Source organism: Chionomys nivalis, chromosome 4 (assembly GCF_950005125.1).
Source record: "Chionomys nivalis chromosome 4, mChiNiv1.1, whole genome shotgun sequence".
In the NCBI taxonomy this organism is placed as follows: domain Eukaryota; kingdom Metazoa; phylum Chordata; class Mammalia; order Rodentia; family Cricetidae; genus Chionomys; species Chionomys nivalis.
The window spans coordinates 105784702-105811565 of record NC_080089.1 but is presented as its reverse complement, the minus strand read 5'-3'; the positions used below and the strand labels follow the sequence as shown (position 1 = coordinate 105811565).

Below are 26864 nucleotides of genomic sequence, written 5' to 3'. Positions count from 1 at the left end.
AAAACAAACAAATCAAAAATAATGAGCTTTGCCTATGTGCCTGCCTGGTGCCCACAATAGCTCTCCTGGGCCTGGAGTAGCTACCATGTGGGCGCTCTTCTCTGCTGAGCAGGCTTCTGAGATCCAGCCGGGCCTGGTGGCGCTGAGCTGTCATCTCTGTACTCAGGGGGCTGAGGCGGGAGCAATACTGTGAAAACCAGGCTAACCTAGGCCAAGACGCTTCCAAAGAAAACCTGCATGCAGATACGAGAATTTATCAAGACTTGTAGTCATGGGAAAGTGTGTCAGTGAAGTACCCACAGAGGCCAGAAGAGGGCATCAGATCCGCCGGAAATGGAATTTAAGTGGTAGCCACCTGATGTGGGTGCCCAGGAACTGAACTCAGGTCCTCTGAAAGAGCAAGTGCTGGTAACCACTGTGGTCTTTCCAGCCCTTTATCTTTGACACAGGATCCTGAAAAAAGATGAAGCCATGAACCCCTGCCTTAGCAGACCGGGGGTGGATGTGCACTTTTAAATGTGTTCTCCTGCAGGATCCTAGTAACACAGGCAATGGTGGGCACTGCTGCCCAGGAGAGACAAGGTAGGTCTACGCTGTGGCCCAGCATAGTCTAGACTGGACATCAGTCAATGGTCTCCTGTGCTCTTGTCCCTTTCCAAGGTTCAAGGTGACCTCCAAAGTGACCTCGGTGCTCATCAGCACAAATCCAGATGTTACACCCACAAGCACCATTCTTCACCATTCTTCAGTTAAAATATATTTACACACACACACGAGTGTGGTGATTCACACCTTTAGTTCAGCTTCAGTATGACTGAGTTCAAGGCCAGGCTGGTCTACTTAGCAAGTTCCATGGCAGCCAGAGAGAAACAGTGAACCCCTATCTTGAAGAATTAAAAATAAATATATGTAAAATCCGGACAATTACTCCAATATTTAAACTAGTGGGGAAAGTGAGATACAAAGAGCCTTTGTGCACTAACAAGTCTGTGAAAAACAACGAGGGCACACCTTTGTGAACTTGGAGAGAAAGGGAGAAGACCGACCAAACCAAAACGGGCTTCGACCCAAGTGAGCCATCGCCAAGTCCTGTTGGCACTGGCACGGCCATTCTTGGCCACGGTGTTTGAGTCAAGACTTAGCTTCCTATCGTATGTGGTAAGGTTTTATTTTCACGACATCTTTTATCACAGTGTTCTGTGAGGCTGAGACATGAGTGATTCAGAGCATCTTCAGGACTCGCCCTTCCCATGAGTGCACGCCCAAGCATGCCAGTACTCGGCCTTCCTCCCCAGGAACCCCCGCCTCCCAAAGGACTCCCAAAGACCGCAGAAGCAAGCCTGGAACAGAAGTGCAGCTCTCCCCCATGTTGATTCAAGCTGCCTCACTCCCTGTGCCTGTCTGAAGTCTAGCCAAGACCTCATTCCCCCGTCAACCCCATGGTCGGCCCTGGGAGAGGCAGAGACTCTGTGTGAGGATAGAATCTGGACTAAGACATCTATTATTAGTACTGAGGTTCGCAGCTCCCAAATGAGGACCCGACTGCTGACCCCATCTGTGGCTGTGGCTCCCACATCGGACTGGCATGGCCAAGACGGGATGTTAGAGCTGACAGAAATAGCAGCTGTGGTTACCGCTGGAATGAAAACCAATATGGCTCCTGCTCTCTTCATCCTGCTCTCTTCAGGACAAGGACTTTGGAGATGACAAAGAAGGCCTCTTCTTGGAAATGTATCAGCCCATCTCTTCAAACCTTCAGGTAAGACCCCAAAGGTGGCTGGTCAAGGGGGAGCTCTCTGAGGACACTAAAGCCCTCACCTAGTGAGGCCTAGGGCATTTTTCACCTCCAGCTCTGCTGATCCAGGCAGCTACAGACACCTCAGTACATTGGTCTTGAAGCTCACCGGCAACTTCAAACAGGAAAATGCCATGCAAGTGGGCCACCACACAGGCAGGTGGTTGGCTTTGAGCCCCTGCCTTAAGGTACCTCAACATGGCCCGTAATCTGGAAATCGGATGGGTCCAGAAACAGGGCCATAGACAAGGACTCTTGATACCCATGGTGCCTGCAGTCACCTTTAAAGATGCCACACTTTCTCAGTTCCTTTCAGAATCTTGAGTGGAGACAAGAGCACACCCTGCAGACATGGTGCAACCCTTGACGATGGAGAACCTGCTCCCCCCATCAGGCCCCTGCTCTCCCTGAGTCCTATCATGCTTCAAGTTCTCCTTTCCAGGAAGCAGAGCCTGCCACCTGACAGTGTAAGGCCTTTCATAGGGGTCGGGAGACCCTTCAGAATGTGACTGTGTCCATGTCCCCAACAGCTGCCAGTTAGCAGAAGGGTGGGTGAGTCCCCGGTCAGACTCCACACCATGTGTTATCCTTTCACGACGAGCTGCACCACGGGTGGGCCACTGCTCTCCCTCCCCACCAGCCTCCCAGAAGAGAGGGTGGGCCTGAGGCACCATGGCTGTTGAGGCAGCAGCAGCCTGGAAAGGCATTTTTTCTTTCCCTTTTTCCTCTCAGGCCTTGCAATTGGCAACAGGGAACAAAGACAGAGGAAGCTAAACTGAGGCCAAGGAGGATGGATGAAGAGGACAGGAAATGGGAGGGCTCTCTTCCTTCTGCTGTGATTCCTCATGGGACATAGGCCAGTGCAGAACACTACAGTGTCCCCAGGGGCCCGGAGGCCCTACCAGACATTCTCTGGAAACCCTAAGTCCCCAGCTCCCTGCAGGCTGGCGTCACCCAGGAAGGATGTCACAGAGTCAACGGGCTTGGGGTAGGCCTGGCACTACCCACTGAGCCACTAGGTCCAGGCCTACAAGGTGGGCCCAATGGGGCTGAAGCCAGCAGGAGACTGGGAACCACCTTTCATTAAACTCTGCTTGTCAGTCACTACAGGCATCTACGAAGGTGGCTCCCCTTTGAGATTCCAGGGCTGCCCAGGAGGTGCTAAGGTACAGCAGGCCAGGACTCCCTGGTCCCCTATAGATCCGTGACCTTGTTTTCCACAGCAGCAGCGATCTGCTGGAGCCGGTAGGCCAGCTGCATCTTCTGGGCAGTGCCGTCCTCCTCCAGGGCAGTGATGATCTGGAAGACAGAAGCAACAGACTCAGGGGGGACGTCTCTGAACCCCACGATTACTACAGGTGGACCTCGGCCCAAAGGCTATACAGCAGTCAGGGGTAAGTACAGAGAAATCCAGTAAATCACCTCACTTACTGTCAGGGTGAAAACAGAACAAAGTCACCATGGCTTGCTTTTCTAGGGTTTTATTTTACTCGGTGAGGCCTTACACAAACTTCCAGCCTCCGGTGTTGAGAATAGAGTCCAGCGTCACCACTCGGAGATGCTAAAGACCAGGCAGTTGGAGACTGACATATTTTTTTTACTCATTACTTAACGTCCTTTCCCTGCCCAGCTCATTTCGTGTAGGATCCAGCCTTACACACGCACTGGCCTTCCCGCAGGTCTGCTGCAGCTATCCCCACTGCCCTGCCTGCCAGCTAATGGCATTTCATGAGTCTATATGCCAAGACCAGGAGGATATGGTATGTGATTCTCCTGGGAACTCATAGGATAACTAACAGGTACTCAGAACAACAGGCCTGCTCAAGAGAGGACCCAGAAAAACCCCTCCATGACTTTGCTGTACCTCATTCATTCATTCTTTGGTTCCAGAAGCCCAGCCCAATCTGTACCCACAGAAGTGGTAATATCTGGGACAAAGCCAACCCTGGAATCTTCAAGGGATGGCAACTAAGTGGTCTTCCAGCACACCCCACAATCTTCAGACCCCGGCAAATTCTCTAGGTAGCCCCAACCACTACTACCATGCCTGGAAGCCGTACTGCAGGACCAGGATGGGGAGTTGTGGGGACAGGGAGCGAGGAGCCAACATCACTGAACCAGTCTATGGAGCCCCCCTCAGTTTCCCAAGGAGCACACAGAGACCAAAGTCTGCCTTGCAGTCGGGGCCCAGGGTGTGCTCACCTGGTCATAGTATTTGTTGATATACTTGTAGAGTTCGTGCAGAGCCACGCGCGCCCCAAGGTCACCAGAGTAGTTCTGGGGAAGAGGGCAAATAAAAGGGGAGAGAAATGAGAAGGAAGTTGGGGGAAAGAGACCCAGGACGCCAGAGAAGGATGAGAGCAGAGAAGGGGACCTGAAAAAGAATGGGTCCTGTGGTGGGAAGCCTCTCTATAGGGCAGGGACCCAAGATTAGAGCTCAGGCCAAGGCCAAAGACCTCCATGGTAGGGAGAAACCCCAGGACTAGTTTCGGCAGGGCTGGAGTTTGTGCTGGAACCCACCTGCCTCTCCCAGGCGAGGCTAAAGCTAGATAGTCCTCCCATTCAGGGAGGACTTCAGGGTCATGGGACTGGCTGGGAACTCCGTGTCATTTTGCTCTGATCTTACTCAAACGTGTCCTGAGACCAGTCCAAAGTCTTCCATGGGGACATCAGATCCTCAGCCTCTTTATCTGGACAGTAATGCTGATTCAGCCCAAGTAACTCATGGAGATCTTAGGGGATGCAGGGCAGAAGCACACCCCCATGAAGGGCTTGGCACAGCTGTCATTGGTAGTGTGGGTGTCCTTGTAACCACTTAAGGAACACTGTTCATAGCTCCTAATGTTCTCATGTGGGTGCTACGGGTGCCACATGGTAGCAGAACAGTGGATAGTGTGGGCAGCTGACTCAAAAGGCCCAGAGCTGAACCCCACCTACTCTACAGACCCTAGCAAGGGCTACAACTATACAAGCACCTGCTTAGATCAGATTAGGTGACAGCTATCAAAACGAGACCCCTGCTCACTCTGAGATGCTAGGAGGCCTGGCCTTTTGCAGTAACACTGGAACACACTGTCCATATGGTTATAGGGTGTCCATATGGTTACATATGGAAGAGGGTGTGTCCTCTTCCAGACAGATCACAGAGGTATAGAGGTGACAAGGGCTTTTCTATAGTTGAGACGTATGAAGGGAGGCCTTACCCGGGACAGCTCGGCTAGGACCGAGTTCATCTCTTGGTCACTGGCTGGGACGGTCTGTCTGATGTCTGTATAGTATCTGCCAGAAAGCCAGGGACAACAGCTGCTAAATAAACCATTTCTTTGGTGCCACCAGGGCTCACCAAGGGCCTCAGCTGCACACACATCCCCACGCCTCCCCAGACCCACTCCCTCCCTGGTACCTTTCCACCATCTGTTTGTAGCGGGGAATATCTCGGGCATACAGAAGCTTGTTGATGGGAGAATCCTAGACAGCAGCAGAGAAGGAAGGGTCAAAGTTCAACAGCATGATCAGCACCCAGGGTCCGACCAGCACCAGTTTTATAACTAAACAACCCACGTGCCAGGACCCTCCCAGCAACCACGAAACTAGGATTATTGGTCACCCTAGCCTACTTCCTTGTTTGTTTTCACATTTTTTTTTTTTTGTATGCACGTGTGGAGGTCAGAGGACAACTTGCAGGAGCTGGTTCTCTTTTTACACCATATGGGTCCCAGGGATTGAACCAGGTCATCAGACTTGGCAGCAGGCGCCATTACCCCACAGCCCTGGCCCGGGGACCCCATGTCAGAGACTCTGAGCTGTGACTCCTAGGACATTGTCCTACCTCTCGTCAGCGGTGTGAAAGGAAAAGACCTCCAACCCCCCAAGAAACCAAATCTGCCAGGCATCTGGGGGGACTGCTCTAGGGCTAGGGAATCCATCGCTCTACCAGAGACCACTGGTGACCCCCTGCAACTCCTCAGGCTCACCCCCAAACCTGAGCTCACCATAGTCTGGGGCCTGGGAGTCTTGCCTCACCCTTCAGTATCCCACACCGCTAATCCACACCTGTACCTTTGCTGGCTTGAGCTGGCCTCTGCCGGACCACAGGCTAGGCCACCTACAGGTAACTGACAGTTGTTACTGAATCACACTGCTTACTGTGGCTACCGCTTGCCCTGATGGTGAGCCCTGATCAATTGGTACTGCTACACATGACTGTCAGTCTGTTACAACATCCACCCCAACTATATGAGGCTACACCTACTGCCATCTCAAGTCTGAGCTGACACAGGTGCCACACTCCCTCCCCACCTCTTATCCCGAGACTATGGTCACCCCCTCCCCTCCTCTTAACCCCTGAGATTGACTATGGCTGCCTTCTGAAGAGACTTTGGGATGAGGCCTGGTGTGAGAATGCCTTAGGTTAATGGCTGCCCCCAACCATCATCACCTTTCCAACTATGTCAGGAGCCTGAAGCTCTGTGTGTCCGACACTGTCCACACCCACCTGAGTAGCCCCATCCTCCCTCATGTCTCAGACTGCTCACCCTGCCCAGTTTGTGGTCGGCCAGGGTGCAGGCATCCATGAAGGTCTGTGCAATGACGAGGAGCACGGCGTCCATGTTATCGGACGTCTGCACGTCAAACACGAACTGTGGGTTTTTGATGATGTTGATCCAGAACCTCAACGGCAGGCTGCAAGTCGAGAGAAGGGGGCCGGTAACTATGCTGGGGGGCCAGGAGGCCCTCACATCTGTCCTGAGCCCTGCTCCTCCCACACCTGTTGGTCTTCCAGATGTGGATGGTATCCTGGTCAGAGATGCCGTGCTGCTGAGCCTGTTCATCCAGCAAGTCAAAGAAGTACTTGACAGCCAGCGGCACAGGGCGGCTGGTGCTGAGGATCACCTGGAACAGGTCATCCACAAACTTCTGCAGTGTACCCTGCGGGAAGACAAGGAAGCTCAGAGCCCAGGTAGGAAGGAGACCAGCAGCCACTCCCTTGTACAGGCTCCACACCACCCACCCCCACGTCCTCTGGGTAGCCGTTCTTCCTAAATAGCCCAGCCCTACCTTCATGGACAGCAGGCGTGTCAGGTAGATCTCAGGAATGGCCTTGGCTCGCTCACGCTCCCCACTCCGAAGGCTGCCCCTTCGTGGCCTGGGAGGCTCTGGCTCCTCACTTGGCTTTACCAGGTGCCAGGGCCGGATGCCCCCCTCATCTACATCCTCTAGCATTGGGGTCCCTGTGCCAACATGTAAGAGTTGGATGCCCCCCACATGGTGCTGCCACCTCTTGGGAAGCCAAGTCCAGCCAACTCCCCCAGGAGTAGGAGCACTGGCTGGGGCTCCTCTGAGAAAAAGAGACACAGGCCCTCCCTCAGTCTGAAGGGCTTTCCCTGCTACCCAGGACTGGACAAAACTAGTGCCCACAAAGGGAGGAGGTGCGTACTCACGTTCTCCAGGGACATAATCCTGGTTTTCCCTGAGAACATGCTTTGTAAGGCAGGGGACAAGGGCCACCGTTGCTCCGTCTGGGACCTGTGAGCACAGCTGGTGACCCTCCCGTCAGTCTGCGCCCACCCTCTCCCGCCTCCAGCTCCCACCCCTCCCACCTTGTAATGTTGCAGGGTATTCAGACGCCTCCACAGACCCTGGATCTCAGAAGTGACATCCTCATCAGAAAGGACGAGGTGCCCGGCCACTCCAGACCGCCATTCTGCAAAGACAAGAGAGGACCTGGCTCAGGGCTTCCCGCATCCTCTTTCTGCCATGCAGCTCATCCCGTCCTAGGAGACAAGGCCCCTCCATCCTCTCCAAAGAGCTAGAGCAGCACCCTCTCCAGGTGAAAGGTCATCTGGTAATGTTCCAGACCCAGCTTTTGTAATAACTTCCAAAATCCCACCTGCCCCCACGGCACCAATCTTGGGCTATCTCAGGGTCCTCACGCCACCTTGCTCCCGCCCTCACCAACATCCAAGGTGCGAGAGTCTGGCCGCTGGGCAAGAGGCAGTCCCTTATACAGCTGGTCAAGCATCTTCTCCTTGGCCTGAGAGATGGTGTCACAGTCCAGGACTTTCACAGGTGTACCTTGGGCCTCTCCTGCCTCAGGCCCCACAGCCAGAAGAGCATTTAGAGTCTACACAAGAAGTGTGAGTGACTTCAGGACTGGTTCCACAGGCAGGATGACCACCAAGACACATAGGTCAAGGGCAGGGACAGGGACAACCCATGAAAAGACTGCAGGCTCTGAGGCCAGCCCAGCAACATGCAGTCCTTGACTCCTCCCCCATCTGCCTCCCTGCTGGATGCAAATGCTCACATAACCCTCCATGTCTCAACAGTCTCCCCCTGCAACCTGATGTGTTAGCCGTTCCGCACAGACTAGTCGGGACCTCCAAAGGAACCCTTGTGTGTGACAGGGAAGCTCCAGGCAGGCCTGCCTGTCAAGTGGCTACAGACTTAGGGGACAAGACTGCATCCCCAGTGAGACGGCAAGAAAGCTACTCCGACTCAACATGGATCTGTGCTTCCCTCCTAAGTCAGGGACCCTCTGAGACTCCCACTTCAATCCTTCCACGCTAGGGTTGTGGCTCAGCGCTGGAAGAACAATGCTAGCACATGTGAGGTCATGCGTTCCTACTACAATAAATGAATCAACAGCCTCTCCAGCAGAGGTCAGATGGGATCTACACCCAGCTACAGACGCCAGAAGCCAGTGGAAACTGGTAGTGTAGACCAGACACATGTACACCTGCCCAGAGCACACCCTCACCAGAGGACGATACTCCACATCCTCTCTGAGCAGGCGGTTGTCATTCAGGGTGTACTTGGCTTTGCCAGTCACACTGTCCACGGGACCCTTGTCCACTTGATGCTTAATCCCTCGGAAGAGCATGTACAGAGGCTCGCCCACGGAGTCCTGTGAAAGTGTGGGCAGTCAGGGCCTCTGGCAGGAGGCGAAAGTACACGGGGCATGTTGGGTAAGGTCCTGTCTCTGGCAGTAGTAGGCGCTACATGGACTGCTGGGGACTCGGTGTCCTAAAGGGCCCGACCCTCCTGCTCTCACCCGCACAAAGGTGTAGAGGCAGATGGACATCCAGTTGGTGAGCAGCTTCTCCACCACAGTCTCTGTCCTGAGACGACAGCAAAGGGAAGGCCAGGGTCAGCAGGGGGCTACAGGGCTCTGTTCTGCAGACCACCAAACCCAAGACCCTGGCTCTACTCCCGTGCTCCGGCTGTTCTACACCCTGACAGCCACATACCTGCGCAGCATCAGCTTGGGGTTCTTGGCCACATATTGGGCCACCAGGTCACTAAGCAGAGTACGGAGGATGTCAGTGAAATATTCGAGCTTCCCGTGAAGTGCGACAGTGAGCAGAGATGCCACATAGGCACGGTCCCGAGCGGAGAAGGTACGCTGGCTCTCCAGCGTGTGGATGAACTGAGGTCAGGAAGAGAGAACAAGGGGTGCATTCAGAAACAGGCGGAAGAGACTAGACCCATCCAGTTAGGAGCCAGGAGGGATGGGGAAGCCAGGCAGGGCGAGCACCTTGGTGAGGAAGAGCTTGCTGTTAAGCAGGTTGGAGAGCTGCCCCAGGCCCTGTTCCACAGTGGGGCGCCTGCTGTCGGGCACGCCGAGGTCCCTGTGCAAGGGTGACTCCCGGTGCCCAGGGAAGAAGACCCTCTCCGCATACACCTTGTAGTCAAGGAAGGGGATGCCGCTGCCAAGGAGGTCACTGGTGAGATCAGTCATCTCAGTCATGAGGTCTGTGGAGCAGAAGAATGTCAATGGATCCCTTGTGACCAGAGCAGCTTGGGGCAGAGCCCTGTGGCTACTCCCAGAGTCTCACCTGTAAACTCCTTCTTACAGCGGTCCCGCACACTGCTCTCCAGATTCTCCAGCTGGATCTGCACTTTCTTATAGTCCCTCAGGGCCTGCTTGCTCTTTCTCCTACTCAGCAAGGGCAGAAGGGAAAGAAAGGCCAGCCCTTGCTGGGCTTGACTTGGCTCAGGCCTGTTTATCTCTACTCCAGGCCAACCTGACCCAAAACAATTCATCTGCCCCATCAAAGCCCATTCGTCCTGCTCCTGTCCCCAGCAAACTCTGACTAGGCCATATAGGCCCACAAGCTGATTTTATGAACCCAGTTTGTTAGAACTCTGCTATAATCAATAGTTTATTTATTGCTCATGGCTATTCTTATGCCCAAGGGCAAAACAGAGTATTCTGGGAGACCACCAGGCTGTTGCAACCATTCCCAGAGGTCTGATCGTTCATGTAAAATATCTGCAGAGGGACGTTGGAGAGATGGTTAAGAGTACTGACTCTAGAGGACCTGGGTTCAGGACCCACATGGCAGCTTACAACTGTAACTCATCGTTCCAGGGGATCTGACACCTTCACACAGACACCAATGCCCGTAAGATAAAAATAAAACCTGGGCAGTGGTGGCGCATGCCTTTAATCCCAGCATTCTGAAGGCAGAATGGATCTTTATGAGTTCAAGGCCAGGCTGGTCTACAAAGCAAGTTCCAGGGCAACACAGAGCTACCCTTTCTTGAAAAACCAGAACAATCTCTGCCCATTTCCCTGCCCGTCAGAACGGGCGACGCCCACCTGTAGACGAGAACAATGATGATGACACCCAGAGCCAGGAGAGACGTGCCCACTCCCAAACCCACTTGGGCTGCCACTGGAAAAGCCACAGGGCTCTCGCCATCATACTGCACACGACCCAGGGAGAAGCGCAGGTTCCCCATCTGTACCTGTGTGGGAAGCTACTTGTGAGCCAGCACCCCAGACACCACGATGCCCAGCTGTGCCCAGGTCCTGCCCACTGACCGTGAACTCAGGCAAAGCATCTGGTGTCTCCTGGGAGGCGTGCTGCTGTGGCAGGGGCTGCTCCACAGGGGGCTCACAGTACAGGTGGTGCCGGGTCAGTGTCTTCACCACACAGGGGCCGTCTCCTATCATGGCCACCACCTCCTCCTTAGACATGGCGAGGTCCAGATTCTCCCCCTGGAACAGTGGGTCATTGATCTGTTACTCAGAACACTTGCCACCCAGACCCCATCTTCCCGAACAGGACAGGGACAGCCAGGAGACCATGACTCAGCACGGCTTCCCTGTAGGCAGAGCCCATGGTGAGAGATGGCCTCTGGACTGCCATCTTAATCGCCTGTGCTTCCTACCTCCTAAGCTGAAACTACAATGATTCCCCACACCCTGGGCAGTGAACCGTTGAGTTACCCTCGGCTAGGGGATGATGATAGATTATCTGACTCTGACCTGCCCAAGTGCCCACACACTACGTACATACCATGTGTGTCATAACAAGCATCTAGTATCATCCATGTAAGCCCAGTTGTCAAATGATGACCAGCCAGTTACCTAATGCACCCAACGACTGAATACACCAGATACCTTCATGGAGTATAGGGACCCAGGCCACCAAACGAGTCTCTGCCACAACCTAGTCTGGCACCTGTCCTGTACCACCCCCCTTCAGGACCTCTCCAGCACACAACACCATTCTCCTATAAGCGAGCCCAAGAGGGCACCTTACCTCCACAGAGAACACGCTCCCTGGCTTGTGCCGGAAGGGTACGCTGGTGTCCTCGGGGTTGAGAGAACGTAAAGTGGGGTCAGCCTCATAGGAGAAGGGGGTGGGGCTCAGTGTGGCAAAGTCGAAGACCACGTTGTCCAGGATAAACTCCACCTGGACCCAGGGGTCCTCTGGCGGGCCTGGGAGAGCGGGTGTGCGGCACATGATAAGACGGGAGGAGTTCACGAGACACGGCTCCTCAAACTGTAGGGGAGATGAGAGCAGGTCAGCTGATGCACCTCCCAAGAGGTACGGCTGCACAGAGATGGGAAGCATCTCCTCTGGGACTAGCTTCCCCACGACTGCCCACAGGTGAGGGGAGAGGCTTGTGGGCATGCCATGTGCTGAGGGCTCTAGAAGAACATACTTTCTCAGGGACCCCGTGATGCCTCTGTCCAAGCCCCTGGCCAGGCTGTAGCGTTCTTGGCACCACAGTTACTCGGATTCTTGGCGTCTGCACCACATCCAGATTCTGGCCACGGACCCATAGCTCACGTCCTCCGCTGAAACACAGCCGAGGAGCCATTCATGACTTACACAAACCAGGACTTAAAGCGTAGCCCGGTCCTAGCCAGCTCACTCCCAAACCCAAATTCATGACCCATTCTGTCAACAGTAAGGGGTTCACAGCCCCCATTCCCAGAACCCCACCTCCCCCACCATGAGGAGAACGGCAAAGACTTTCCACACATGCTTTTGGCCCCACACCTGAAGAAACTCTTGGTGGGGCCCACAGAGGTGACGTTCGGGTCCCATGTGTACTTGAATTGGCCGTGTTGCAGCGTCCGCTCAGTGGTCCCAAACCACACAGCCACTGGCAGCGCAGCAGACACGGGGTATGGGCTGGTCTCACAGTACAGCTGCTCAGACTGCTGCTCCAGGAGCCTGGGGAGGGGTAGACAGGCCAGATCCAGGAGTCGGCGACCTGCTCAAATCTTGGCTCACTTTGCTTCCTTGCCAACCGCAGATTCCAAGTAGCCCTGACATACTTCTCCCACAGCCCCAGCTTTGGCGCAGCTGGCCAGAACTTTCTTGTCAGGCAGACTTGACCCATTCCACGCTGGCTTTCCCTACCACCCCATCTGCTCCATGGGCACCATGGATTTTGTAGAACAGGAAAACAACCCTTACAAGTGGCAAGGCTGGTCACCAATCACAACACGGATGTCCTCTAGCCGCCCAGTCAGGAGCTTAGAACCATGAAGAGTGAGGCGGGTGCCCCCAGCTCTCGGGCCATGGCCTGGGAAGATGGAGTGTACTTTTGGATCCTGTGTTGGGTGGGGGGAAAGATAGACAAAGTCAGGCCAAAATAGAGGCCAGGGCACCTCAGACAAACAAGGCAGCCTCAGGGAGGGGTGCTCTATGAAGGCAAAACCAAACGGGCTAGGACACCCACAGAGGGAGCTCCAGGCCCGCTGGCAGCTGGGGGTTGGCTGAGCAGTCAGGCACCTGGTAGGCAAAGTTGAACTCTGAGACACTGTGTCCTCTTCCAGTCACCTCCACGGCCACAGCGCCAGTCACTTCCTCCCTGCTGGGCCCGGTGATGCACACAAGACTGAAGAAGGCACAAGACAGGCAAGGGCATAGCACGCTGCACAGATGTCCCTCAGAGTGACCCGGCAGATCCTCTTCCTGCTACTGCCCACGTGGTGTGCTGTGCCCATCCCCCATAAGATGGGTCAGCATCCCCTCTAGCTTTGGAGGGGATGCCCTACAGCATACTAGCAAGCATTGGCATCAGAGAAGTCATATTCCTGCTTTAATCGTGAAGGTACAAACCCCAACAAGGAAGAGCCTCTCTGATGTGACAAAGGAGCTCAGAGAGCTGATTGTGGTGGGGCTGCTGAGCGAGTAAGGGGGCTCATCAGCCACCCCAAGCGCCCCACCATCACCGCATGGTCAGCAACCACTTGCAAAGTGATGGAAGTCTAACCTGACCTTGAACAAAAGGTACCTGAAAGCCTCTAGTAGGGACTGGGGGCAGATGTGAACAGTCGAAGAACGCTGGTTCTTGGCCAGAAAACAGAAGCCTGAGGCACATTAACTTCCAGAATGTTAGGCCTACAGTGGCTAACATTGTTATGGTCACCACAAACACTAGCAAAACAGAGCAAGTGGTATGAACTAGCCAGGGGGCTCCAGCCAGAATATATCTTACACTTCATAATCTCCCGAGCCTGATGCTTCTAGAATTATTAATAGTCTAAACTGTGGGGCTCTGCAACAGCTCTTCTGAGGGTGCAGTGAAGAGGTCACCCTAATATCCTGCCAGGTTTGGGAACTGCTGCTCATGGGCATCTCCTGGACAACGTTCCATATTCGCCTGTGGCACCCTGGAGGTGTTCCACAGGAGTCCCTCCCAAGAGCCTTGCCAGGGTAGGTCTTAGAGAAGAAGGGCTGGGGAGAAGGCTGCTGAGGAACCTGCTACAGGATATCCAAGGCCACTAAGAAAGCAAGAAGTACATCTCAGCAGAGCCATTAGCAAGCTCCAGGCAGCGACTCTGCCCGACAGACTAGAGTCCCCAAGCAGCTCAGGCTAGAGACCTGAACCAGGTACGCACAGGAAGCCAGAGTTCCAGGCCTCCGTGGCAGCCCAGCGCTAAGACACCGACACCAAAATCAAAGACGGGAGAAAGGGGGCCTTGGACAGGAAGCCGTCTAGGCACAGCGCTCCCCCCGCCCCTGCTGGGCCCAATCGACTCACCTGCTGGAGACCTCGTACTCCCCAGCATCAACAGCACAGGGCACTCCAGCCACTCTGACCATGTCCAGCACATCCTGGACCTGCTGGCCCAGGTTGGAGCCCCTGATGGTGACACGGGTGCCTCCGTCTATAGGTCCAGTCAGCGGCTCCACCTATTCCAGGACAAGGACACTGTCAGCCTCTGCTCTCTGAGGCAATCCCAGCTTCCTCCACGTGACAAACCTCCCTCCAGGGGCAGCAGTAAGGGAGGAGACACGCCAGCATTCCAACATACGGAGTGAATGAGAGGCGCAGGGCACTGAGTGGCCACAGTCTCAGCTTCATGACAGGCTTCCCGGGCCACACAACGTGGATGCTCCCCCTCACACCACACACAGCCATACTGGGGCATGGCAGTTTGGCAGCGGCTGCAGTCCCCATGTCCCACAGAGCAGTCGTACAGTACCACTAGAGACAGCAGGAGTGATGTGTGATGGCGAGGCCTACCGGAGTTGATACCACCCTGCCGGCCCTGTGGTCCCCGGGCAGCTTACCGTACAGCCCATCAGCACTGTCCACACGCAGGCCTCCTGCCCAGCGCAGGAACAGCCCCACCTGGAGCTCCGGCTGCAGAGCCTTATAGCTGAACTGGAGAAACGGGAGTGAAGTTATGGTTTGGGCCAGGCCTGCAGAGGGTGTGGCTTAGGAAAGGACCAAAATGACCAGTTATCGGAGCAGTGTTGGAGGTCAGAATTGGAATTGTGGGGTCCCAGAGTGCAAGGACAGGATCAGCAATGGAATTAGAAGATAGAACACCTGAGACATCAACTTAGAGGTCAGGCTGGGAAATGGGGACCCCAGGAGGCACATGGCACAGTTGGGGTAGCCATCTGTTTTGCAGTGTCAAAGCTTGGGCTGTGACAAGCACAATGTAGCCAGCTGAGGTTGACAGTCAGTCTATGCCCACCCAGGCTCCTGAGGTCCGCACCTGGTGCTGCTGGCACTTGATGTGACACCAGGCACCTGGAGGTGGCTCACACTCGACCTGGGCCTCAACCACCACCTCGAGGCCCTCCAGCTCCATCACACACTCGCTGTTCCGCAGGCCATCCTGGGGGCAGAGAACACGTTGTTCAGGCCGCTTTAGAAGCTAGACCCTGCATGCCACAGAGCAGGCCCTGCTCTGGTACAGCCCAAGATAGGAAAGAGAGCTGGGCCTGGCGATGCTCTCCTCCTGGGCAAGGCTGGTCAGTAGCCAAGCAGTCTGAGGGGAAAGAGGTCAGCCAGACAGCAAGCACACCTGGAAGAGCCACAGGTTCCTGCCGCGAAGCTGGACTTCTCGCTCCACGTAGACCGGTATTAGCAAGGAGCCTTGAACATTCTCCACACAGGGGCAGGAGCTCACCCTCTGACTCATCTCTCCCTGCGGGCACCGAGAGTGAGGCAGTCTGTGGCTCCCACCCCGCCCACCTCAGTCCTCCACCTCGCTTGACTCCAGAGGGCAGTCCTCTGTCCCCACCCTCCCAAAGCAGAATCATAGGGTGAACCACCGGCTGCATCTTCCCATCCCCTCCCGAGGCCTCCTTCCTGGGCTGGACCTCACCAGCTCCCAGAGCCCGGGGGTGTCGTACTGGTAGTCGAGGCTGGACAGGAGGATGAGGGGGGCAGGAGAGCCCTCGCGCTCTGCTGAGTCTCCATCACCTGAGAGGAGTGTGGAAGTGGAGAAGGCGGGCGTGTCACCACCCGTCCACTCATCCGCCTCGGGCAGCTCGCCGCCTTCTTTCATGAGCCAATCCAGAACAGGCTTCATGGAGCCAGTGGCCCCTGGGAAAGTGGTGGCTGGAGCAGTGCCAGGGGGCTGGTCCAGAGCCACGGAGGAAGGCAGGGCCTCAGGGCCAGGCTCTGCAGGGGACACTGTGGCTGCATCTGAGGGGAACGGGTAGGAGGCCGAGAGGTCCTCAGGTGTGGTCACTGGTCCCAAGTCAGTAGGGGCAGGGACAATGGTTTCAGGTGTGGTAGGGAGGTCGGGAAGGAGGGGCTTCTCATGCACAGGTGTCTCTGTGGACGTGGGGGAAAGTATGGGGCCAGGACCCACCCATGGGCCCCAGAGGCTGAGCTGGGAAGGCCTGGCCTCAGGTAGGACATCTGGAGCTATGGAGGGAGCCCTAGGCTCTGCTGGGAAGGTGTTGGGAGTAGGGGTGACTGTGGGTGGGAAAGGGGTGAGTACATCCCTTGCAGGAGGAACTAGGGACAGAAGTGGGCTCTGAGAGGGAAGGCCAAGAAAGACAGGAAGGGCCACTCAGCAGGCAGGTGCAGGAGCAGGCAGGCAGGCAAGGGGATGTTAAGAGGGAAGAAGACCAAGGAAAAGAGAAACAAAAACATCCCATTAATTCTCTAAAGCAGAAACACAGAGGGCAGGCTCCAGGGGGTCTGTGCTGAGGTGGGGAGCCAAGGTCACACCTCTTGCCTCTCAGCTTAAATGTCCTCTCCCAAAACAGATGGGATGGACAAGCAGCCACTCTCCAGGTGTCTGTCACACAGAGCAGGTGCTCAGGACAGAACGTCCCAGGAGGCCGGCAGGCACACAGACCCCAGGCCATCAGAGAACCTCTCCCTACCCCCAACATGCCTCATTCGGGAGTCCCACTCACCTGCTGGCTTGCCACCATAGGCCCAGTGTCACACGAGGCCTTGTGTGTGCACAGGTGCTGCCACACACACCAGTTGCACCCCCAGCGGCTGCTCACACAGGCCCGGCACCTGCACATAGCGTAGGCATGGAATGGAGTTCGAAATACGGGAGCCCAGCGCTGGGGACAGACAAGGTAAGGAACTCACGGCGCAGACGGGAAAAACTCAGTAACTGCCATACAGTCATAGAACGAGACGGAAGTGTTGGCGATCACCACGGCACCAAACCTGAGCTCCACATTCACGGAGACATGGTCTGCAACACGGGGGAGAAATGCGGAAATGAGGAGTGGGGAGGGATGGGATCCATACAGAATGAGGCTAATACCCCAAATGGAGACAGGAACTAGGGTCAGAGAACAAAGTCCATAGGACATGGCATGGACACTGTGGGGTACAGAATCCAGTGAGGGGACTCAGAGCATGACCAGGGCTATGTCTGGATTCAGCTCACATCCCAACAAAACCCGTTAAAGCAAAATGAAAGCCGGGTGCGGCTCCCAGGTCCGGGGCTGGCCCCTTCTCTCACCCACCGGCTCCTCTCTGCAGCATCGGAGCCTCGCTAGGGTCTGGGGAGGGGCACATCACACCAGAACCAGTCAGTAGAGCAGGGCTTTGATGGTCTCCAAAGTAGCAGAAGTACGATTCCCCTGGCCAAAGAGACGGCAGGCCTGGCACCGACAGGAAAACCTACCAAGAAAGTCAAGGGCCTATCTGGACCCACTGGGTGGTAGACCGGGGCACCAAGTACAGGCTGGCACTAGCACCCCATAGCCCTTGAGGCCTCACAAACACTCTGACCTTGACTGTAACAGAGAAATCCAAGGACCAAGAGAAGTGCCTGGGCAAGCCATGTGGTACTTCATGCAATGACAAAAATCCAAGGTCTCCCATCCATCCCAGAGTTCTTCCCACTGGGGCCCGGCCTACTCCAGTCATTTACCTCCCTCTTCTCCTCACGACTGATATTGGCGGGGCTCACAGCCACCACCTGAAGACAGCCCAGCTCCGATTGGAAGCTCCACACCCACTGCTCAGGGCCCTGGCCCCTTGTGCACTCCGACCGGCGGCTGCATCTAAGAACCAACATGTAACCATAGTGGTGTAAATAAAGCTTATCTGAGGATTAGAAAAGTAAAACAGCCACAATGGCCAGCCTTACAGACTAGGCAGCAATGACCTTTAATCCCAGTAGCCACACTAGTTGCCACAGAAACCAGGGGGATAGTGGTTCATGACCTTAATCCCAGACCAGAACTAGAGAGGATTATATAACGGGAGGAGACAGCTCTCAGGCTCAGTCTCATCCTGAGGTTTCCTGGAGGCGGGATCACCATTTTCATTCAGAGGTTGAGGTAAGAGCCAGTGGATGGCTGTTTTGCTTTTCTGACCTTCAGGTTGAACCCCAATTTCTGTCTCTAAGTTTTTATTAATCATGCTTCATGTAATTGTGACCCTCAAGTAGCCACCAAGAAGTCACAAAGCCAATGCATCTTTAGGCCTGAGGCCCTGGTCACAGCCCTCACATGGGGTTGATACCCAGCTCTTGAGTCTGCTGTGGCAGGGAACCCGAGCCCTGAGCAGGGAACTAAAGGGCAGGGGCGGGGCTAAAGGGCAGGGCAGGGCTATCCACAAGTCAGAGGTTCGGAGTTGATGGCGCAGTTCCAGAGGCACAAGCCCAGGTCAGCAGGTGGTGCACTAACCTGCCCAGGAGGACACACCATCCACAATAAGGGTCCCTGTGGGCAAGGCAAGAGTCACAGTCCAGACGCTGAGCACAAGGGGCCACAGGAACCTTCACAAGCTGTGACAGCAAAGAGGACCTGAAGCTGGCAATCCAAAAACCAGTGTCTCACCCACATACGGGTCCCTGTACCTGCCCAGAGACCCCTCCCAGCAGTCATGCGTTAGCCTGTGTCCAGAACTTACAGTAGTCTGGGTCGCTACATACAGATGCTCGAAGGTACCATCAAAGGTAAGGTCTCTGCTCACGGCAGATCCCGGCTGGATGCTCTGGGTAGAGTATGGGGCAACACTTCCTCCAGGGCCTAAGTAGACCTACGATGAAAGGCCACAAGGTCTGGCACCAAGCCCAAAGTCACAGACTCAAGACCTTCCTCCACTTAGAACAAAAACAATTTATGAATAAGGGTTTTCTCTTTGGGCGGGTGTGGTGGGGCAGTCTTAAAACCCAGCACTCTGGAGGCAGAGACAGGCAGATTTCTAGGAGTTTGAGAACAGCTTGGTCTATGTTCTAGGCAAGAGAGGTTATTACAACCAGCCTTGGGTAGGGTGTACGTATGTGGGAAGAATCATGGGTAAATACCACCTAACCCTGGGAGGAGCGGTATAAGCCGAGCTGGGACAGGGAAGGGAGGCATGTAGTATATCAGAAGGCACACAGTTCAGTCTTAATACTTCCTAAGGATGTACCCTATGCAACTGTCCTTGACTGTCACCCAGGAAAGCGATGGTGTGTCCATCCTCTATGGTGACCGCCACAGCTGTTAGTTGAACCCCTGGCAGCTCCAGAATCGGGGTGGCTTCCAAAGGGACACAGCTGACCATGGGGCTGGGTGTGTGGTCTGAGCCACAGGGAAAAGCATCCGGGGTATCCTGCAGGCAACAAAAAGCATCACTAACACCCCACCTGGATAACCTGAGGACACCTTCTCCTAGGCCCGAGCCTCCCCAGCAGTTCCACCTGGGCATCGCTCTTATATCTGAAGCTTTACCTCGGTGCAGTTTCCAGCGGTTCCTTCTCACTCCCAGTCCAGCTGTGGCCCCCGACTTCTGCCATCTCTTTCCTGGGAGCTACTGCCTCCAGGTGCTACACTCAGTACCATCTCCTGAGCCATGCCCTAAAGCTCTCAGAGCCTAGCTCCTCAGCTCCCAGCATACTGGCCTGGGCTCTCTGCACCTCACTGACTCAGTGAGTAGTATTTCTCCATCTGTCCTTCCTAGGCTACAGACACACGAGTCTTGACCTGTCCTACGGCTCCAGAACCTAAAACGAGATGGCTCATCCCAACACTCTCTCCTTACCCTTGAGCCCAAACACTCTCTTAGCCAACTTCTGCAGTCCCTTCTTTAGCACTCTGACTCAGCCACTGCAATAATGCAGTCTTCTTACTCAACCTAAAAGGAGACCTAGCACCTGGACAAGAGCCACTCCACCCACTCACTCCCTGCTCCCCTCAGCCTTCCTGGGCAGGTGCGTGGTGGCAAACACCTGGACTCACCACTGGCAGCTGCGCACAGTCAGAAAGGACATCATATGCAATATCAGCCACCTTGGTCCCATTCTCAGCGCGGCCTTCCCGGGTGTAACAGGCATCTCGAGTATAGTTAGCAAGCTGGTCTACCTCATCCAGGGGGAAGGCACAGAGCACAGAGGTTCCAGACGCCCCAGTAGATGCCGACAGGGGCCAGTCCACAGTGGGAGGAGCCACGGAGGAGAAGGCGGCAAAGAGCACATCCCCACGGGCCACCTCCTTGGATGTGGCAACAGCTGCGGCCTGGATCAAACCATAGCGCCCACCCTGGCAGGCCAGGGGTAGTTCCACATAAGAGTAGTAATGCTGGTCCTGAAGGCACACGCGGGACACATAGGCACGGAAAGCTCTAGAAGGGGCCTTCAGGTCTCGCCGCAGGAACAGGAAGTAGGCACTGGCCCCACGTACAAAGGCACTCACAAAGTGGTGGCTGTACTCAGAGAGGCGGCCCACTGCCAGCTTGGCTGTCTCTTCATAAGAGAAGGCAGCTTGGGGGTCCGGTGGTCGCAGGGCCCGGGTTGTAATGGGAGGAATGCCACCGCCCACACCCCTGCTGGTGTATCCCCGCCCCACAAACAGAAGCGGCTCCCCCCCCAATCCCCGGGCAACTAGTCCCACTGTGCTAACTGCAGGGTCATTTGCAGCCACATACTGGGTGTCCCCAGGCCGCTCTGGCCTTAGCAGCAGTTGCCCGATCTGTCCTAGGCTCCTTAGTTCACAGATGCCCTGGTGAACACTCCCACACACCACCAGAGCCTCTGGGCTGACCAGGAGCAGCTGGTTTGGGTTGTTAGTAGGCTGGGCTTGGGGACATTCGTCAGGTATCACAGGTGGCAGACAATCTCGGCTGTCATTCACAGGGCCTGTGGACACCACGGCTTCCAGCTGCAACCCTGGGCTCAACTGGAACAGGAAGTTGGTGGCCCCTACGTAAAGGGTACCTGAGGTGGGGTCCCTTGCCAAGTGTTGTAGATGTGTGCCATTGGCAGTAAAAGCAGCTGGTAGAGGGGATTGTAGGGTGAAGACACACCCGGCCCAGAGCATCTGCAGAAGAACTGGGCCAAGGACAGGCATGGTCACCTGGTAGAGAGAAAGGCTGGGTGAGGCTCACATGGCCAGGAGGTTACTCAGAAGTCACTGATGAGGGACAGGCATTGCCAAGATGTTCCTCCTAACCTGGCTACGCAGACATTCCCCATATCCACTAGGTGACCCATCCATGTCCGGGGTGATCCCAGGACTACACACTTACCACTGCCCTTGGGAATCTCAACACTACCCCTTCTCTGTAGACACTATGCTCTCAGGGGACCTGCACCTACCCATACTCCATCCTAGCTCCCCACTTGGTCTCCTTGCTCCTTCTAGACCCTGCTCTCGGACTCGGGAGAAGATGTCTCTGAGGATGGGCAGGGCCCCCTGTGTGTGGACACTAGGTTCCTAGGCAGGAGGAGGGGTGACGAGGTCGTATGGACCACCAGCATGTCCTAACAATGCAAGAACTCGATGCAGGATGCGTGTGATGACACACTCAGGAGGCAGAGGCAAGTGGATCTCTGTCACTCTGAGACCAGCCTGGTCTACATAGCGAGTTCTAGGACAGCCACACCTTGTCTCAATACAACAACAAAATAAACAGATGAAGAAGAAAAGAATTTGGACGCAGAGCCTTGCAGATTAAAAATCCAAAAGGGTGATAATCAATAGGCTATGATAGATGGGTGAGGGCTGAAGGACAGGGCCCCACCTTGGGGAGCCCTGTGACAAGCACACTATTCCCCATTAGGGTCAAGTCTGGCTCACCTGGCAGGGCTGGATGGATCAGGCGATAACAGCATGACCTGAGCAGGAGTCACCTAGCCAGTGGGGGAAAGCAGAGTATAAAACCGGGGGCTGGGCTGCAGGCATGCGGGAGCCCTAGGCTCCCCTCCGCACTCCCCAGCCTGATGGTGGAGCCCAGCCCAGCCTGGCCCTCAGCCACCAAACACATTCCACAGAGGACGCCTCCTCAGAGCCCACACAGGGAGGGGGAGGGCAGCAGAGCCAGGCACCCGAGGGGCCTGGGAAAGGTCACCTAGAAAGGAGCCCCATGGGCGTTTGGGCCCACTCAGGCCCCTAGCGCTGTGGTCTCTTCTCGGCATTCTTCCCATCCCACCCTTTGCTTTAACTCTGTTCTGTCACGGCACTCACACCAACCAGGGGCCACCCTAACCCAATCGGGTGCCAGCGCACCAGCAGGTACCACTCACATATACTAAGATGTACACATACCACCTACCCTGAATGCATGCATCTCCACACAAACACAGGAGTACTTGCACATACAGACACATGCAGGTATGACCTATGCACACAGAAGATATATACACACAAACATATAGACACATACAACATACACACAAACATAAACACGCCACCCAGGGCACACGTATCTATGTTCAGACACCACATACAAAGCTCTGCCTTCTACAGACACTGCATTGACACACCTCATACCCACCCACCAGAGACAGACACACATCACCCACATTAGATACCCGCACATACAGACTCACGCACACTTCCCTGGTTCCAGCACTAAATCCTAGAAAGCTGTGGAAGGCAGGCCATCTCCTGGAATTTTTCTCTCCTGCAGGCTGTAGAGTCAGAACCCAGAGTACAGTAGGAGTGGTAGGCTGGGTATTCTGAGGGAGTCATCATGCCTAGCCCTGCAGCCCAAGTTCAACCCTAGGACCAACTCCCCAGACTCTGAGTGCCTGCTTTCCAATTTTGCAGGCCCCAGCTAAGGCTCCTAAATCCTAGACCTAAGTAACTATGGCAACACTACCTTTCCCCAAATCCACTGGTCCTCAAGCAGGAACACAAAGTGTGGTTAGGTTATGGGGCAAACCATTCTACACTGAGGAACACTTTTCCCTCCTAGCCTGTACCCAGGCCACATTGCCCAGCCCCTCCCACCACCTAGCTGCCAGGCTGTCTATGCAGAATGTTCCCAAAGTTCCCTTTCTTGCGCTTGGATTGGCCCATACTATCAGAGGCCTCAGCAGGGCACTCCTGAGGTTGCCCTATCATAAGCAGGGCTGGGCACAAGGCTAAGAGGAAGGTCCAGCAGCCTGGTGGAAGCAGGGACGCTGTGGTCACAGCCCAGTGGGAGCAGGGGGCCATGGCCACAGTCTGGCTGGGCACTGCTCCCAAAATAGCTTGGGGGTTTCCATTTTTAGTGTGCAGAGAACAGGGCAGCTCTATGGGAGCGGGAACAAGGCTGCCTCTGTTTGCCACCCAAGGGGGTGGGAGGGAAGAAGGCAGCAGGGAAAGTCTTGAACCCAGCCAGAAGTCCAAGACTGTGGCAAGGCCAAGCTACTAAAGAGCCCCCCACCTTGTTTCCAAGGGATAGAGAGAACACATTTCCTCCCCTGGAAAGGCAGAAGCCACCTCCTGCACTGCTACTGCCCGACCCTCCCACCACCTTGGCCCACAGATGTGCCTTGGGCACAGGGTCCCATAGAGAGACCAGCATTTGCTGTTCCATTAGCTCATAAATATTTGCTCAGAGCCTACCGCATGCCAAAGCTTCTCAGCCTTTAAGGGGCGGTAACAAAACCACTCCCCAGACTGAAATCACAACTGCATTGAGGGGCACTGAGAGAAACGCGAGGGCTCTGAAGAGCACACAGGCCAGAGGTTGACCCACTCCAAGGAGCTACGTCAATGGGCCTATATACCATGGGCAAGGGCAGGACAAAGAGTAGTGACATCTCTCTGCTGCATGCGGCCCACAGATTTCACTTCACTTCAGCTACTCGCCACAGAGGGATCCCTAGTCCCTCCCATCTAGGAATAGCTCACCGGATTTTCCTTAAACAAAAATGGAGTGCACACACTCCTCAAGCTTTTGGGGTACCCTGGGTCTGGAGGGATGAAGGTCAGGCCCCTCTCGTCCACAACCACCCCCACAAATGCTCTTCGTTCCTGCTTAAACTGCAGGCTTGTTCTTCTCTCCCCGCCATCACAAGGGCTGTTCCCTAGGCCTGGAATGCCCACTCCCTCTCTCTCCCATTACCTCCCACGCCCAGCCATCACACCTCCCTGGAGAGCCTTCCTAGGCTTCCCAGGCTAAGGAGGTGACCCTGTGTGGTAGATGAAATGGACACACCTAGTCACCAGCTTCAACTTCCTCGGGCTCTGAGCCTCAGACTCCCATTGGTGGGAGAGGAGGTAGACCACTTGGATCAGTAAATGTGGTGGGGCCCAGTGGGCCGCAAGGCCATTTTCTCCCGCTGCAGCCTGCCTCTCTGGACAAGGCGCAGAGTTCCCACTTTAATTAGGAGACCCCAGCAACCGGCAACCCCAGCGCAAAGCAGGTGTTCCCTACATGGTGAATGAGCCCCCATTTCACGGCCAAAGAAGGGTTGGGGTAACACGGAGCTTACACACTGCTTTTCAAGCCTCCTGGCCTCTCAAAACACAGGAATTGGCCCAGTTTTATTAATGATCAGACTAGAGCAGACTGAAAACGCTTATTTGGAGCCAAGCCTCACGCCCCTAACTTGCACTGCCAGTATCTCCTCCCAACTCCCCACATCTCAGACTCTGTCCAGGCTCATAGCCAAAGTCTAACTCTGCCTGTGCCCAGGCCTGTCCCACAGGCCTCTTCAGAGCCCACACTCCCTGAAACCTTCAGCGGGGCCCAAGACTGCTTGCCTGACTTCTGCAAAGGGCAGGCGCCACCTGACCCCCACTCCTGCAGCTGCTCTAAGAGGGCTTCCAAATTCATCCCATCTGCACCTGTACATGTCTTGTACCTGGGAGTTGGAGTGGGAAACCGGCCTTCTCTTCCTGAGCCCCCGTCCCAGTATCCACTTAAAGGAGAGCGTTACTCATTGACTGTGAAATGGTGTGCATTGCACACCTGCTTTCTGGATGTTGAGTGGGGTAGAGGGATGCCATCGTTGACCAAACAACCGCGATAAATTAAAGGACTCATCAAGCACCCGCTGGGTATGTCGGTACCAAGACTGAGTCCCAGAATTAGAAGGCTCGTGGTCCCCCTCCTTTGTCGGCCTCAGCCTGAAGGGTCTGCTACCCTCTGGGGAAGCCTCCACTTGCCCGCTTCGGCTCATCCTCAGCCCTCCGCCCTCCACCGCGCCACGGGACAAAGACCCCACCAGTGGCCCTGGGAGGGCGGGGAAGGGGCCGGCCGGTCCCGACAGCGGCGGTGGCGGCAGCGAGGAGGGGGCGCGGAGGAGCAGCTCCACCTCCTCTATCTCCCAATCGCGTTACAGGCGGTGCCGCCAGAGTTTGCCTTCGCGCGCACGAGTGTGGTCCCAACTCTCTGGACCGAAGCCGCCCACCACTCCACTCGGGCTGCCCGTGCCCAGCGGGACCGAGGCCTCGGGTCGTTGCACCTGGGTGCGCGCGGCTTTCGGCCCGGCCCCGCCTTCCCAGCCCAAGCCCCGCAACTCACCGCCCGACCTGCCTGCGGGATGCGCGCGGCGAGGCGTCCGCGGGCAGCTCCGGGCTCGCTCGGGATCTGCGCGCGGCGACCTTCCCTCCCCCCGGAGGTGGGTCTGGCGGAGCCGCAGCTGTTACCCGGAGACCGAGGGGCGGAAAACTGCGCCCGCTGCCCGCCCCTCCCGCCGCGGCGCTGCCACCGCTGGGAACAAAGGAGACAAAGCCGCGTCGGCCGGCCCGGGCTCCGCTCCTTCCACCCCCCCTCCCGTCGGGCCGCCCTCCCCCCGCGTGCCGCCCGGGTCAGGCCGGAAGCAGCCCGAAGAGCGGGGTGCGCAGCCCCAGCCCCCCGGGACCCTTAATTCCGGTCCCGCGGGATCGGAGTTTGTGAAGGGCCGGGGTGTGGGGGGGGTGATCAGCCCCTCTTATTAAGTGGGGGTTGTTGCAACCCGGCGGTAGCCATGGCTACGCGGACGTGTAGGGTGAGGAGCCTAGCCCGGAGCGTGGGCGGTCCGCCCCGCCCAGCGGGAGCCTCACCTGCGCGCGGCTCGGGACAAGCCGCTCGCCCCACTCACCAAACGCTAGAGGCCGCGGCCAAGGTTGCTTGCCTTACTCCTGGTTGTAGTGATACAGCACTTGCTCTGCCAGAGTTCGATGGGACTCGTACCCCTCACCAGCCCGGTCTGTTTCCAAACCACCATCTTCACTACCCCCTACGCGCCTCGCCCTGCGCCCCGAGCGCCCTCTTTCCCTTCTAGTTCCTGGCCCTTGTAGTCATCTTCTCCCAACTTTCTTCACCTGAACTCCTAGGCGCCAGCTTTCTCCTCTTCTCACCTGGCCCTGCCCACCTTTCCTTCTCCCAGGACTCCGCAACACCCAACCTCTCCTTCCGGCCCCCACCCCTGGCTGTTTGAGGAGAGCCCGGGCTTTGGACCCAAGTTTGCGCCATCACTAAGCCATGTAACTTGACACCTCTCCCCCAACCTATTTGCTCACCCACAAGTGGGGGTGATACCACCTATTGGCAGGGATGTGAAAGCAAAACACGCTGCCTTCCTAAGTGGGGTCTCAGTTCCTTCCTTTCCTCCAACGCCCGTACCTCGAGCTATCCAGAACTCAGAAGCTTTAAGCAAGTCTGGATTCCCTCCTTGGAAAACACCTGGGTCTTCCTGGGCAGAAGTTCTCTCCCGAGGCGCAGTGCACTGTGTCTTATGCAGGGCCTTTCACACCCAGGCTTGCCTACGGCAATCTGTGGAGCCAGGACCTGACCCATCCTGAGGGCTTTTGGAGGACTTTAGCTCAAGGGCATCGGCACAACATCCAGAAAGGCAAAATTTGTCATATATAGAAGCCTCTAAGGTTAGAGGGCTCTTCAGCAA

At 55.9% G+C, this 26864-nt stretch overlaps 1 protein-coding gene across 2 annotated transcripts; it reads right to left on the bottom strand.

Annotated features, from left to right (window-relative positions):
• Positions 1 to 1147: 1147 nt before the first annotated feature.
• Positions 1148 to 25685, bottom strand: Plxnb1 (plexin B1). Of its 2 annotated transcripts, none has more exons than XM_057766629.1 (38): positions 25502 to 25685; positions 21841 to 21893; positions 20005 to 21117; positions 19196 to 19378; positions 18692 to 18820; positions 18466 to 18566; positions 17706 to 17838; positions 17296 to 17452; positions 16910 to 17018; positions 16723 to 16831; positions 15675 to 16334; positions 15372 to 15494; positions 15060 to 15182; positions 14626 to 14719; positions 14367 to 14539; positions 14093 to 14244; positions 12838 to 12943; positions 12520 to 12656; positions 12097 to 12273; positions 11756 to 11891; positions 11350 to 11592; positions 10626 to 10802; positions 10401 to 10549; positions 9634 to 9734; positions 9333 to 9550; positions 9046 to 9224; positions 8850 to 8916; positions 8556 to 8702; positions 7751 to 7919; positions 7396 to 7499; positions 7237 to 7321; positions 6854 to 7026; positions 6564 to 6724; positions 6331 to 6478; positions 5199 to 5263; positions 4999 to 5074; positions 3998 to 4072; positions 1148 to 3094 (listed from the first exon to the last, which is right to left on the bottom strand). In XM_057766629.1, exons 3-38 carry the CDS (start codon positions 21109 to 21111, stop codon positions 2990 to 2992), a joined length of 6351 nt encoding a protein of 2116 aa, XP_057622612.1. In that variant the 5' UTR covers positions 21112 to 21117; positions 21841 to 21893; positions 25502 to 25685; the 3' UTR covers positions 1148 to 2989. The 2 variants fall into 2 exon arrangements, with proteins under 2 accessions (XP_057622612.1, XP_057622613.1); XM_057766630.1 differs by lacking the exon at positions 25502 to 25685 and adding an exon at positions 22865 to 22942.
• Positions 25686 to 26864: the final 1179 nt, after the last annotated feature.

What these genes read in the sequence shown, in the direction of transcription:
- Plxnb1 (XM_057766629.1), bottom strand. Translation starts at nt 21,111, where the DNA reads ATGCCTGTCCTTGGCCCAGTTCTTCTGCAGATGCTCTGGGCCGGGTGT. An exon ending in CTGTAAGAAGGAGTTTACAG is followed by an intron (nt 9,551 to 9,633) that starts GTGAGACTCTGG and finishes TCTGCTCCACAG; the next exon opens with ACCTCATGACTGAGATGACT. An exon ending in CCCAAGCTGATGCTGCGCAG is followed by an intron (nt 8,917 to 9,045) that starts GTATGTGGCTGT and finishes CTGTCGTCTCAG; the next exon opens with GACAGAGACTGTGGTGGAGA.